We start from the raw sequence: 15251 nt of genomic DNA on the forward strand, positions 1-15251 counted from the left end.
CATCGCGGTGCGCGGGTCTCTCACTATCGCGGCCTCTCTTGTTGCAGAGCACAGGCTCGGAAGTTGTGGCTCACGGGCCTAGTTGCTCCGCGGCATGTGGGATCCTCCCAGACCAGGGCTCGAACCCGTGCGCCCTGCCATTAGCAGGAAGATTCTCAACCACTGCGCCACCAGGGAAGCCCGCAAGGTGGATTCTTAACCACTGGACCACCAGAGAAGTCCCTGGGTGCGGGACCTGACTCATCGTGTCTCCCGGGGGTGAGGGAGGGCCTCCCCCACCCCCTGGCCATTTCAAACTGCGGCGGCACCTACTGTCCACCCGCTCGCAAAGGGGTGACACGCGCCTCCTCTCCTGAAGCCCCACAGACTGCTGGGCGGAGGCCCCAACAGTCTCCTCAGGCTCTCATCACACCTGCCAAACCCTCACTGCCCCTGACCAATCGGCGAGAAGACAGCCAGCCTCTCACCTGACTCGCCAGCACCCTGCATGTGCCTGAGGGCAGGGTCACTGCTCTGGGCATGAACTCAGCACCGCCACCCGTTGGTTACGGTCAGGAGAGGGACAGGCGGCCAGAGGGAGCAGGTGCTCCCGGCACTAAACTGTACCCGCTCTCCCCCTGCAAGTTACCTGTGCACGTCACTTTGTGCAACGGTGTCTGACCCCATAGGTACTTGTCAACTCCGCTGTCCTAAATGTGGTCACTCTGAGGGCCCGGGGTCAGCAGGAATGATAGCTCTGCTCAAGGTGGGGTGGGGGCCCAAGGGGGGCTGGGTGGGGAGCGTGCAGGCCTCCAAGCACCCTCCAAGGATGGGGTTTTTGTTGCGTGTCTGCAGAAGCGAGGCCCCCCTGGCGCCCCCGTCTCTTCTCGGTGGCCGTTGGGGCAGGCCCGGGAGAGGCTCACCACCGCCCGCCTCTGGGGGGTCTGGACCCGGCCGGCCTGGGGGGATCAGGAGTGGACGTTCTGGCTCTACTACGGTCGTCTTTGACACCCCGAAAGCACGTTTCTTGCTAAGCCTTGCTTGGCCCTTCTCGTGGCCCCCGGTGCGCTCTCTCTGGCAGCTCCCGGGAGAAGCCAGCCCCGCCGGCAGGAGGCACCGGGCGAGCTGGGCACCGGCTCCTGTGCTGCATGCGGGTCGGGCCAATCCCCAGATGGGCAGCTGGAGCGAGAGCCCGGGGCACCAGGTGTCTCCCCACTAACGAAGGGAAGCAGGGAGGGCACAAGCACCAGAAAAGCACCAGCGAGAAGACGCGCCCAATGTGGCCATGGCGCAGCAAGTGTCCCTCCTGGAACCTTCTCATCGGAAAGGCCCAGCCCCGCACACGCGGAGAAACGACTCTCTGCTGGGGGGAGGAGCAGACGCTCTCTCGGGGCAGCAGAGGGCCCACCCAGGGACCCCCACCCCGACGGTGAAATGGGCCTGCAGCCCTAACTCAAGATGGGCATTAAAGCCTCAAAATTAAAACAGAAGACCAGGAGACGGGAAGTCCTGGACCTGCCCACGCCCGGGGCTCCAGAAACCCTGTCCGGGAGATTGCGCAACCATATCCGAGCCCCACCCGCCCCAAGTGCCCCAACCCGCCAGGCCTCCTGCAATGAAGACACACACAGCACTGGGTTCGCAGTTCACAACTTTAATAGAATATTCTAACTCGTCTGTACAAATTGAAAACACTGTATTCAGTTACAAATGTATCATAAGTAAGGCTGAGCACTCTACAGCCGGGCCACAGCGTGGATGCCCCTGGGGCCAGAGGTCACACACTCCACACCCACATTCCAGCCAAGAACGGGTCGCTCGGAACCCAGGGCTTTTAAGACAAGGTGAATGTGAGGCTGAGAAATGGGAGCTACCGAGAAAGCAAGACATTTTACACACTACGTGGGAAAGCTGTATTTTCCTGCCCGAGCCCCTCCCCGTGAAGCCTGGCAAAACCCTGGCTCTGCCCATAGCCCCACCCCCGTCCTCAGCGCCAAGCGTGGTCCGGGCGTCCCGAGAACCAGCCCTGGCCCACGGCTGGCAGGAGGGAGGGCCTTCTTCCATGCGGGCGGACCACCAACTCTTGCTCGGGGCACCGGGTCTCCAGTGCCCACAGGGTCTCATAAACTCGAAGGACAGCTCATGTCCCAAGCCCTCACAAGCGTGAGAGAGAAATAAATACGAGATGAACTACAAAAGCTCGCGCCTCAGGCTCAGCGGGCGCCGCAACCCTCACCCCAGCCCCGAAGGAAATAAAACCCAAGAGCAAGCAGGATGAGACATGGCGCCGACCCTGCGGCTCCCCAGGGACACCTGGGAACTGCGTGTGGGCTTCTTCCAACAGGAATCCCGTCTGACGGCGGGAGGCGTGAACTGGCTATACACGCCCTGGAACTGCACCCTGGACACGTGCCCCGGCGTCAAGTGATACACCCCCGCCCCGCCTTCTGCGAGGCCCTCCCCTAGGCAGGGCTGGGCGGGCCCACTGAGCCACACCCAAGGCCGTAGAGGGTGCTGGAATTAAACCTCCTGTTTCTGAAATGCAGCTGAGTTGCCACTGTACAGGTTAAGCAAAATAATAAAGTAAAAGGAGAAGTGAAAGTGAAAATCATGCACTTGAAAACAAGTTAGGCGTAAGCACGTGTCCACACGGGCGAGCGGCGCCTCACTGCTGCTTGCACTCCGAGGGCTGGCTGGCCTCCTTCTGTCAACGAGAGAGAACAAGACTTGTAGAGAACCGAGCAATTCCATCAACCGGGCATCTCCAACCAACAACGAAAACAAAGACTCAAGTATTCACTCGCTCTTACTGAAAACATGGCCACTACAAATATACTTTAAAAATAGTAACAGATAAGCAGCTAACTTCCCAGAAACAAGGTCACAGCGGGGCTGCCTCTTTCTGTATAAAGACATTCTAATTCTCAGCAGGAGGGTCTCGGGGTGAGGGAGGTCCTCGGGTGGCAGACAGTAATTAAACACAGAGCAGTGCCCTGGTCCCAAAGCTGGCAGGCGCCTCAGCTCTGGGGTGAGCACGCGGGGAACAGCGCTGGCTCCCCTCCATCCCCGAGGTGAACAAGGCTCCCGGCGCTGCCTGGAGCACACCTGCCCCCAGGCCGGGGCCTGAAGCAAAGCCTCTCCTGCACTGGCCTGTGGCGCCCCGACAAAGGACGAGAGGCCACTAAGAACTCCACAGCCAGGCCCTAGTCCTCCCAGGAGCACCCTCGGTTGGGAATTCCGTCCTTGCAGAGAAGGCGCAAGCGAGACGAGGAGCAGACGCACTTCCGTGTGGTCTGGCAGCTGCATCTCATGCCGCTGAAACCCACTTAGCGATCCCATGAATTCTGTGTGGAGGCCAACAGCAGCCTGAGAGACAGGTAACGATTTCACCAGTACTTCTTAGCAGATGAATTTACTCGCCAGTAACCTATGATCCTGGCTGCGAAGATGACAGATTACTCTGAATACAACTTGGCACGTCTACGGAGTCTTAAGAAAAACCCGCACCACACAGTTCAGAAGAACCATCTGGGACAACACAACTGATACTTTGCATGGAATAAGCTGGGCTACAGTTCATTCCTTGGGAAACCACACCTAAGGGATGAAAAAGATGATGTGTAAAGGGTGCATAAAGACAAAACAATAATCTGGGGCCCTGGGCTAAGCTCCTTGTTTGTAAGTGTAATAGCACAGGGACAAGCTGGGACTTCCAGGCCTGGCCCGGGTCTCGGTCCAGCACTGCCCAGCACTGGGCTAATGGCACTGGCCCATCACATGCTCACCGGAAACACTGCCGAAGAAAGAGCCTGGGCACCAAAACAAATACCCCGACCAGAAATCCTAGTTGAAAGAGACCAAACTCTGTCGCCTCAAGAGGAGACCTGGAGGTGGCCCAGACTGTGGCCAGGGGGATCAGACGCCAGCCCCAGACTCCCTGGGGAGGTGCAAGGTGCCCCAGGACTGGCACAGCACTGGCAGGGCCTGGGGCGGTGGCGTGCAGCCTTTTGTGGACGGGGGAGAAGCGTGTGGGTTTCCATAACTGGATCTACAGAAAGGAAGGAGATGAGAGAAGCTGAAGCTGAGGGAGCGGGACGGTGTCGCGGCTGTGGTATGGCGGGCGGGCGGGCGGGCGGCACAGGGTGGTGGACTTGCTGCTCTACACCCTTCTGGGTAAATACATACGCAGGACGTACGGGACGCCATGAATGCAGAGCGGCACACAGTTTACAATGTGCTGTCCCAGGGACATCACATCTATCTTTAACCAGGAGAAGGCATCAATCACCTGTCTGTTTACAACGAACCCCTCCCTCGGGTGCTGAAGACTGCTAGAGGGAAACGTCCTCGCCAAAACCAAGACCAGGACGGGCTGTTGTGAGGGTGGGAGCCGGGTGGGGCCCTTGTGTTTAGACAAGAGGCAGAAGGTGGGGCTTGCCAGGCAGCAGAGGGCTAGGCTGCCACCAACACCCCGCCTCCCGAGGGCCATGTTCAGCCCAGCCCTGGGCCAGCATCCCTGCACGTGCGCGCCCACACACAACACACACACACACACACGCACGCACACGCACACACCCCCACCCCCCCCACACACACACGACTCCCGGGCTGCGGCACCAGTGCAGAAGCCTGGAGCCACACATGTGAGCTTCGTCACCAGGACACCACAGTTTTGGCCCGTGACAGATGGCAGAGCAACACTGCACTAAACCCGAGCGCCCTCTGCCACACGGCACGAAGCTGTCGGAAGCCCAGTCTCTCACGCTGCCGGTCGTCAAGGGACAGGAGTCAGTGCTTCAAAGGCACAGTCAACACCCTGCCTGGTGGGGGCGGGCACTGAAAAGAAGGGCTTTCACTGCGGGCAGCAAGCACACGCCACCACCATGGCCTCAGGGCTGGGGGCCTGAGGCCCGAGGCCCGAGCGCCTGCCCGACAGCCCATGACACGACCCCCTCCGCGGGGCACCTGACCACAGAGGCGAGACGGCACGGCTGTGGTTCTGCCACAGAAGAGCCCTCCTCGCCCAGAGGTACCCGCTGGACCATTTATGGACGCTTTGCAGTCACTGGCGGGGTGGGGAGCAGTGGGGCTTCGGGCCAAACCGGCCTGGCTGACACGTTCTTCAGACACACAGGGCAGCAGGAATCAGACAGTGAGCAGATACAATTTTAAACGATCAGATCTGACCCTTTAAAACAGAAAAGATCCCAGGTGTACATTCACTTCATCTAATTAAAATGCTTCCTTTAGCCCAAGTCTGCCCACCTGCCCGTTAGTCTTCTAAGAAAGCCAGCCGCCTGAGTAAGACAGGAAGGCGATGCAGACGGACCCTCGAAGGCACGGGGCTAACAGACCCCCAGACCACGGCTCTGCGGTGCGGAGACACAGCTCTGCTCTCCCAGGAGCCGCTCCCACACCGCTGGCCTGCTTAGCTCAACGCAGGCAGCCCCTGCTCTCTCCTAGATGCTAACACCGCCGCCCTGGCTTCTCACAGGCTCTCCCGTTCGCACCTTCCTCCCTTGCCCCACAAAAGCCGACGGTGTCGTAAGAGAGAGGGACTTCATGACTGGGGCAGAGCTACGGGGACCCATGACCCCCAGAGGGGGACAGGGCAGCTCCTGGGACTTGCAACGCTCACTTGGATCTACAACAGGTCCTTTTCTTATTCGAGCAGCACACTCCTCAGCAACCTTGACAGCACTTACTAACGCTGATGTGAAACTGGTGCCAGCAGCTTCTGAGACAGAAGATCCCGGCATACTAAAGTTACCCCTTTATTACCTATTGGTCTGCACAGCACCTGAATTTAAAAAGTATAAACAATCAACAGACACACGTCAAGAAGAATCACAGCAGGCAGCAGACCTTGTCCTGCTGAGGCCAGCATGGCTGGGGGAACCTGTGCGTCCTGGTCCCAGGGCCCTCTCGTTCTGTCCTCTTCCCGGGTGGGGGGGGGGGGCGGGGAGGGGTGTGGCAGCCCCATCATCAACAAAGCTTTCACACCAGTTACATCTCTGCTACTTGGTCAGCGACAAACACTGGGCTCAGCAAGTAGGAGCCAGATGTGGTTTCTGTCGGTTTTAAAAGCACACACGACAGACACCTGCACAAAAACACTGCTCTTCAGAAAGCCCTTGTCCAGGCCAGCACGTGCTGAGTGCGCCCGGACGCTCTACCGAGTCACGACAACATGGCATTGCTACAAAGCACAGACCAGAAGTTTGGAAGTTAGGAATGAATGGAATTCCACCTTACCTAGAAACGTATGAATGATTAACAGACAAAAATTACACCTAAATGGGGAAAAAAATTGAAAGGAACTGTCAGCATGGAAGAAAATGAAATGCACAAAATTATACAGGAGGAAAGAGCCACAATTTATCATGATACAAAGGTCTGCAAAAATTTCGACCTTGAGATGGGAAACCTCAACACCCAGATCTGTACCTTTAATACCCCAACCCTTCTTCCTGATCTTCCTTTGCTTGTACAGACTGTGATGTGACCGCGCCCTCTGAGGAGGTGCACACGGAGGAACAGAAGTGTCACGTCACGACCCCAGAGGACAGGACTCGGGCATCTCGACTGCACGTGGCTGACCGAGGGGCCCTCCTCAGGCACCTCGCCCACTCCCAACCAACACAACAGACCAAAGGCTTCACGCAGGCTTAGTACTGACATGTCTCTACTTTCTGTTAAGCTATCTGTGATCACTTGGTGAGAATGCTCTTCTAGAAAACCCAGACGTGAGAGGAGACAGAAGGTTTGGCAAGGGGAGAGAGAGGACGGACAACAGGAGGAAACAACAAGAAATGGGGAACAGAGCAGCCGCTGTCAGTGAGACAAGCGACCAGAGACAGGGCACTTGAGTCCAGCAGTGGACACGGTAACCAGCCATCTCTGCTCTAGAAACCCCACCGTGAACGTGTGCATCAGTGCCCCCCGAGCGCGGAAGAACAGCCAGATACAAACACCTGGGACCGGGCACAGCACGGTTCTATTATTACCTGACAGTGAAGGGCGATCCACTCAAGGCAGGGCCCTGGGCTCGCAGCTCAGGAACTGAGCACAGGTGCGCCGTCCATATGGCGACGCCCCAACGGACAGGCTGGCTTTGAAAACATGAACATGCCCGAGCCCACTCCCAGAGCAGTATCTATACGGCACACTGAGGATTTAAACCCACCACGAATTCTTCCCCAGAGGAACTGCTGCTGTAAGCATGCATTCATAGGAACATCTGGTGCTATAAAGTGATCAGACCCAGCTACACAATGACAGCTTAGTGCACGGTCCACTTCGGGCACAACGGGGGTAAACAAACAAACAAACAACGTCTACTTAAATAGAGATAAAGATTCTACAATGCCAAGTAGTGTTAGTATTCTGACAGCCCGTGATACATTTGGTCCTAAGAGGCAGGTGAACTATAAATTTCACGTGTGCAATTACAGCTTCAGGACAGAGTTACAACAGTTCTGTATTTAAAACATGTGTCAAGTGGCAAGTCCCTGATGTACGCTCATCTGAGACCGTAAGTAAAAACTCAGGCGTAAAATTAATGGGACTGCCCACTCATCCTAATTGGTTGTTTTGTTTTTGCAAAGCTTTCTAATTTATTTCAAATTATCTGAGCTATCGAGACATGTCATTTGAGTATTCTCAGCCCATGTACAATTGTAAAATTATGCCTACAACTCCATTATCCTATCATTAACAAAACAAAACAAGCCCCTGACCAAGTCCCGTCTCTGTACCTTTTCCAAAAACAAACACACAAAACAAAAAAGTTTATTCATGTTGTCAGTTAAATCATTATCTTAAAAGAATTAAAGATCTGGAATGTAAAGCTGCTCTACTGACAAGTTTATATAAATAAGATATAGCTTGGGAAAGCAGTTTAGTATTCATACTTAACACTAAAATTATATACCAGGTGTCTAAATAGCTCCTCATTCAAGTATTTTTCTGGTACACTTTAACTTTCCTAATTAGAGAATGACAGGTACATATTCGTAATACCACTACCTCAAAGTGGGGAACATGTTTTAAAAGGTCAACAGTATAGCATACACAGGTGTGGGAAGCCCCAAATAACTAACCTTGGGGTTAATTTCGGCATCGTCCTCATCTTCTCCCTCCTCGTCACCTTCTAATTCCTGCATTAAAAGGAGTGAGAGCTAGTTGAACAGACAGGACTTAAGTTCTTGTGGATCCACCAGCCACAAATAGAGCAATACTCTGATTTTGAAGGAAATCAATTACAATCATTGCTAGACATACTTCTTTAAATCCCCTCCTTTGGACACTTCTTGTTCTAGCAGATAACCCCGAAATAAACATATTGCTGAAAAAGTGGATGTTGTTTGCTAAATGGTTATTTTCTAAGATGCATTTTCATAAGCCAATTGCAGGGTCAAACTGGACACTGCTACCCATATGCCGTGTCTTTCCGTAGTATTCAATAGGGCTGAAAGCTTCAAAGGCAGCTTCCCACGAGACGAGTCTAAAGTGGTCCCCTGACTTCATAACCTCCATCCACTCAAGCAGAGAAGGCCTAAAGCAACCTCGGGGAATGATGTCTCACGTAAACCATGTCTTACCTCCTCCTCTCCTTCCTCACCTTCTTCAAACTGAAAAGAAAGGAAACAGGTTTTTAGGGTTTTTTGGGTTTTTTTTGCGGTACGCGGGCCTCTCACTGTTGTGGCCTCTCCCGTTGCGGAGCACAGGCTCCGGACGTGCAGGCTCAGCGGCCATGGCTCACGGGCCCAGCCGCTCCGCGGCATGTGGGATCCTCCCGGACCGGGGCACGAACCCGTGTCCCCTGCATCGGCAGGCGGACTCTCAACCACTGCGCCACCAGGGAAGCCCGTTTTTAGGTTTTATAAAGCGTGATGGCAACCTGACCCAGCCCCAGCCCGTCAAGCGCCCACAGGGGTAGGGCCTAAGGAGAGCGGGAAGTGGCCTGGCCTCTGAGCAGAGCCAGTCTGCCGCCGGCACCTCTGCTCCAAGCCGGGGCCAGAACTGTGGGGTCGCTTGCTCACAAGTCCTGCCGTGTTAATAGGATACCAGGTATCTGAAAACCACTCAAAACGAAGACTACGGACGGGGACGGGGTGAAGAAAGGAAACCGTTGGCTTGGGTGTGCGCTGGGTCCAACTGGGAAACTGGCTCATCTAAGCAAACCAGTAGCGTATTTTTATCACGTACTGGACTTTCAATGTCATTTTATAACTCGGACAAGGGGAAATCTTTAATCTGTATTTAGAAATGTAGTAAAATCTTGGTGTTTAATCTTTAAAATAAGTCAGAAAAAGTGTGCATGGGAGAAACTCCAACACTGTAGCTGAATGAATGTCTCGATACAATGTCTTGTGTGTCCAAAGACACTGCCGGCCAGGCCCTCAGCCAAGTCCCGGATATCAGACTGCTACCAAAAGCCAAACAAAACGAAACAACCCTTGTCCCTGGTGGCTGCATCGACACAGACACATGAAGATTCAGCAAAGCTTCTCTTACAACCCTTTCTTCTTGGAGCCCCCCGCCCCCCCCCCCCCGACTCGTCAGCAGCAACTCAAAGGGAACTCAGAAGAGCACAGTGCGGGCAGGGCCTGGTGCGGTCGGCCTGGGATCTGACCGTGTCTTGGCACCTTTTCCTCCAGGCCTCTGACAAAGAAGACCTTTCAGTGTCTTGCAGCCGACAAGACTCTCACTGCAGCATTTCAGGTCGCACTGGAACCAGCCTCACACAGGCTCAAGTGCCCATTTTCTGAGGTTCTAAGTCCATCATTTCACCCTGGCCCCATCTTCTGAGCGAGCTCTGTGCAGGCATCTCACACTCGGGCAGAGCGGAGGCTCCAGAATGGGGTGTGCAGCCCGTGTGACGAGTGAGGTGACCCACATGAGTGTGGAAGACAAAACCAGGACTCCTCCGCCCACTTCACCCCAGAACGATGCCCAGTGTCCACAACGACCCTAGCGTGTCAGACGTCAGTGCACTCATCTCTGTCCCAGCACCACTGAGCCTCCTCTGCCAGGAGCCTGAGGAGCAGCTGGAGTGACGACCACCAGCCCCGGTTCACGCGTGGGAACCAGCAGAGCTGGGGCTCCAGCAGACGCAGGCTGACGTGAGCCCCTGGATCACACGGCGCACCTGCAGTACCTGCACCCGCGGTACCTGCACCAAAGGCATGATGAATGAACATGGACATGGATGTTACAGGCAAACACACTGTACTGCTCACCAGGAGTTGCTATGCTGCCTCTACTGTAAATAAATACATACGCGCTGCATAATTCAGTTTTTAAACTGACGGGTATATGATCAAAAAGGTCTGGAGCACTGGTCTAGAGATGAGCCTCCCGTTGTGTGTAGCCACTAGAGCTTTCTTGGTCAAATCAGATAAATCCAAACCCTGGCTCCTCAGTTGCCAAGGGCCGCACCTTAAATCTTCCAGCGTCCTGTGGTGCCAGCCCTGCTGCAGCAGATGGGGCAGAGGACAGCTCCCTCATCACAGAAGGTGCTGCTGGACAGCGCTGGTCCAGAATGTGCTGCATAACCAGCATTTCCTAAAACTTCAGTCTGAGCAACTACCTGAGCGCTAAGATGACCCCAAACTGCGCTGTGCTGTGTGTGTCCGTGTTCCTGGATTCCCACAAGTACCTCCCAGCCCGGGGATGGACAGACCGCACCTGAGAAGCCCACCAGTGTCAGGTGATGTAGCCAGTACGCCCTGGGCTGGCCCACTCCCGCCGCGTGGGGGCCTTCAGCACAAAGGAGGGCACGAACCAGCTCGGACCTGCCCAGCAGCCACAACAGACCTCACCAGAAAGGAACCTCAGAGCACTCAACACGGGGAGCAAAGAGCATCTAAGCACCCTGCCAGCAGCACGCCAGAGGACAGACCTTTATCTCCACACAACAAGAGGGCTCGCGGCAACCGGGCCTTGGTCATGATGGAGAACCAGGGCAGCTGGCCAGGCTGTGCTCAGGGGTCCTGCTCCCAAGTTCTGACTGTGGGAGGGCGAGTTCCTTCAAGCAGAGGGGAAGGTGGCCTGCGCAGCCGGGCTGTTTTTCTGTGGAGCGTGGGGTTCTATTTCTTTGGGGTCGATATGCCACATGCTAGCACAACTCGGCTCTGCTGGCCATCGCTTGGTGAACAGGAGTTTCCTCATGTTCAGAAGTCACCCAAAGCCACAGACCTCGTGTGCAGCAGCGAACCCCTGGGTCCTTAGAGGACATTCTGAAACAAGTCACTGGCCGGGCCCACGTGGGCATGTGGTGCTCAGATGCCTCAGAAAGACCTGCTTCTCTAGCCTCTGCTATCTCCCTGCCCAGTCTATTTCCTCCAAACTCCAGAGGGCAGTACCCCGTGGACCTGGTGGAAGATGTCATGAAAATCTCGGCTGGGCTTCCCAAGCCAGCACCCGCGCTGACCCCAGCGGCTCCCACAGGCCACCTACGTTGTCGTCGTCCTCTATGGCCTCCCCCGTGAAGTAGAGTACAGCGCGCGGCACGATCCGCTCACGGAAGAAGTGTCCAATTTCAAAGTCGGAGGCTAACGTGAATTCGGAGTCTTCATCCTGAGGGGAAAAGCGAAGTGCTAACTTGCTTCAGTGGGGTAAACATCACATCCCCTTGCCCATGCCTGACGCCCCACTTCCAGTGACTCAGCTTATAAAGCACCCAGTGCGGGCACTGCTGGGTGACAGGCATCTCTGAGGTTAGGCCACGTTAAAGGAACCCTTGCAGCCAAATGGCAGGAAAGCGTAGGGCCCAGAGGGGCCGCACAGGGCCACATGTGCGAGGGGGTGAGGCTCAAGGACACGCATGCCCTCAGGTCCACCCACGGAACGTGCGCTTCTATCCCCCCACCACGGTGCAGTGAATACAAATTCACCCTTGGTTTTTAGATAGTAAGAACAGATTAAAAAGAAAGTAGCAAACTACTCAGGAAATAAGGACTTTAACAGCAAAACAACATACTTTTTTGATAATGACACACATCTTACCAGTGATTCTCCATCCCCTGATGCTAGAAAAAAAAGACAAAACACATCTGCATTATATCGACAACCAAAACCTTCTAAAGCCCACACAGGAAGCTCAGCTGACAAATAAAATGGAACATTTCACTAGAAATCGCCTAAGCGTTGTGCCTCCCCATGGCCGGCTTCCCGCCTCCCCCGCCTGCTGCAGGCTGAAGCTGGCCCCAGCACCACCAGGCCCCCTTCCCTCCCCCCACCCCCAATCAAGGGCCAAAGGCTGGTACCCAGTGATGCTCACAGGCCCAGCTGGAGAAGGCTACTTTCAGAAGAGAATTTACATACGTTTAAAGCATCAGCAGATGGAAAGGTGCACCGGCTGCCCAGACTGTGGCCTTTCAGGGCATTTGTGTTTTAAGCGGAGTTTTAACTCGTGTCCTACAAAACTACAAGTGACGTTTCGGTAGAGAAACAGGAAGCGCTTTAAGGCTGCGAGTCCTCAGTGTGACTGAGGCGCTGCAGCTCAGCTGGGATGAGGCTGCACCCCTGGCTGCTTGCAAAGGGGAAGGAGGGAGCAGTGCGGAGCCGCTCCTCCTGCAAAGACTGCAGCACGCAGGACGACGTTACTCACCGACACCCACAGCAGAGGCCCGCGCTCCACACAAAAGGTGAGCTGAGATTCGGTTCCAGCACCCACGGCCCTACAGACCTTGGTGCCGAACTACAGCCCAACACGGAACCAAGGAAACAGACTTAAAACCACGCTCAGTGAAGCCCAGTGACGCTTCGCCAGGCGTCGCGTCCCCTTTGCCGGGCTCACCCTGCCTTTGTGTCTTCCCTGTCGCCCCTCTGCTGCAAGGTCTGTCTCCGTGGCCAGCACAGAGAGGGGCGAGTGCCATCTCAGCCACGGCGGAGCAGGTGCTGGTGTGAGCACCCCTCCCTGTGGGCGGTGGGGGGGGGCCCAGGCCTCAGCGTGTAAGAGTCCCACCTGCTGTTTAAGATGCAGGTTCGGGGACTCTAGACTCCGGGGCAGCAATCACAAGGACTTCCTCACTTGACTTCTGGACCAGTTTTGTAGGATTAAAGCCAAACAGGGTACTGGACTAGCCATCTTTTATTTCCTTCATTTCAAAAAGCACTTCAGCAGTTTTGGTTTTTTCCTTGACCACTCCATCACCCCTCCCCCACTGTCATCCTCTATTCCTTTTCACAGAACATATCACTTGATATTACGTTTATTCAATTACTTTAAAAATAGTGATATACCATAAAATTCACCCACTTTAACTATACAATCCAATGACTTCTCATACATTTTTAGACTTGTGCAACCACACAATACAGTTTTAGAACCCCCCAAATCACCCCCAAATTCTTGAGTCCACTTGATTCCATTTTAATTGTTATTAATTATTTAAAACGTCCAAAAAAGCCACTGAATTTAGGAATCAAAGCTCCTTTGCTTCACGGTGAATTCACACAGGAAGCCTCCCATATGCCCATGTGAGGCTCTGAAAGGGATCGTCCCAAAAAAGGAAATTTAAGAACTACATTTATGGCTGTTCTTGTCCTCAAAACTGATATACATTGGCATCTTCCAGGTTCAAAGACAAGTCACAGAAAATAGCCACAACAGTGAAAAACAATGGACTGAATGGTGATGGGCAGCTTGGTAACTCGGCACGAGGGTCAGAGTCAAGAGGGAAGCCACCCCGTGGCCCCCGACAAACAACCCAAAGGGCCACCAATTACCTAGATTATAGCTGGCATTTATTTCCAACTGTTTTTTGCCCATGGAAAAGAAAGAGAAAATGTTTTCCCCTCATATCCATGTTTTAACGCTGCCAGCGTGTCTGGTCTTCGAATTCTCAGGATTAGGAAATTATGTGAAGACTTCCAAGTAATTTTCCTCAAAACCAGCAGCTGAGTCATTACTACACTTCCATCTCTCTTTTACTGGGGCGTGGGAGCAGGGAGCAGAGAACAAGCGTCCAAGCTATGATTCTGTCCTAAGTCTGTGTTTCTCACAATATGTAAGTTCCCAAACTCCTTGTGCTCTATACCAAGGCTCGAAGAAAAAACCAAAAACCCACCTGAGAGGGAGGGGTGGGCCGACGACCTGCAGGAGTGTGAGCAGAGCAGCCATGCGGACCCCTCCCCCCGGGGGCGGGGGCATGCAGCTCCCGACAGACAGCCACCCCGGGCTCACCCTCCTGCCAGGACAGGCACCGGTGGGCCCACCCGCACAGCCACGGCTCCGCCCCCCAACGCTCGCCAGAGGACCAGGACCGACTTCCTGATGTTAACAGTCCTTCTGTGTGTAACCTGAAGTCACAACCCAGCCCACTCACCTTTCAGCGGATTGAAGAAGTTGAAAAAGGAATCGTTGGGGACTTGTTTGGTGATTGTTCTGACGGTGCCTCGGCCCTTATGTTTCTGCTTTTTCTTGATGGTTTTGACTGTTACATTTTTTCCTTTCTTCCAGTCAATGGTACACCTACAGGGACAAGACTGTGATCACAGGGGTACACACTCCATGAGAAAAACTGGTCCCACGTGTGCCCAGCAAGCAAATCGCAGCTCTGTGCTTAACCCCAAAACAACTTAACAACCTGCGAGCAAGCACTCGGCACACGGTGAGCTCACGCGAAGGCCAGTGAAGGCGGAGGGCCCCGCCAGGCAGGCTGTCGGCGCGGCAGCTCCCGCAGCTGCACAGCTTTAGCCCCCAGATGTTTCGCAGGGGTCCTCCAACGTCCTTCCCGTGACCAGGCCGCTCAAGGGCTTGTCACCTGCTGCCCCTTCACAGACCCCACAGCGCACAGGAAGCCACCCGCTCAGGTGCCTGAATTCTCAAGACGACTAACTAAGCGAGCGGGACAAGTTGGAGAAAGCAAGCAGGTGGCTACCGCAAACACTGGTGACCAGAGCAAGACACAAGTGCTCCAAGTGTGCTGAGCGGCCCCTGGTGGGGACCGCGCTCTGAATCACCCTGGACCAACAGGTAAGCCCTGGCGGTGTCTGAATAGCGTCTGCTCAAGGACATGCCTGGAAAGGCAGGCCTTCTCACCCGATGGCCTGGCCGTGGGAAACAATCTGCATTACTCTGGCCATTTCAGTCTAGCAGGATTTTAACAGAGTTCTGTATTACTCACACAGGGAGATTCATCAGGATAGGAACTTGGTTCAGTGAATAAGGATAATTGTTTCAATCAAGAATAAAACCATTTCCCAAACCGTCTCAAACCAGCCAAGAGGAGTGAACTCCAAGCCACTCTCCTTGGTGGCCC

General features: G+C 54.5%; 1 protein-coding gene across 8 annotated transcripts in view; it reads right to left on the reverse strand.

Moving 5' to 3' along the window:
* Positions 1 to 1617: 1617 nt before the first annotated feature.
* Positions 1618 to 15251, reverse strand: part of NAP1L4 (nucleosome assembly protein 1 like 4) — a 64929-nt gene continuing 51295 nt past the window's right edge. For 7 of the 8 annotated variants that reach the window (XM_060103435.1, XM_060103433.1, XM_060103431.1 and 4 more), the window contains 6 exons: positions 14316 to 14461; positions 11992 to 12014; positions 11443 to 11562; positions 8583 to 8612; positions 8082 to 8138; positions 1618 to 2683 (listed from right to left, as the gene is read on the reverse strand). In XM_060103435.1, the coding sequence (XP_059959418.1) occupies positions 2645 to 2683; positions 8082 to 8138; positions 8583 to 8612; positions 11443 to 11562; positions 11992 to 12014; positions 14316 to 14461 (415 nt within the window). In that variant the 3' untranslated portion in view covers positions 1618 to 2644. Of the gene's footprint in view, positions 2684 to 6234; positions 6273 to 8081; positions 8139 to 8582; positions 8613 to 11442; positions 11563 to 11991; positions 12015 to 14315; positions 14462 to 15251 lie in introns of those variants that run through there. The other variant, XM_060103428.1, reaches the window with a different exon arrangement.

Source organism: Mesoplodon densirostris, chromosome 7, assembly GCF_025265405.1.
Source record: "Mesoplodon densirostris isolate mMesDen1 chromosome 7, mMesDen1 primary haplotype, whole genome shotgun sequence".
NCBI classification, from domain to species: Eukaryota; Metazoa; Chordata; class Mammalia; order Artiodactyla; family Ziphiidae; genus Mesoplodon; species Mesoplodon densirostris.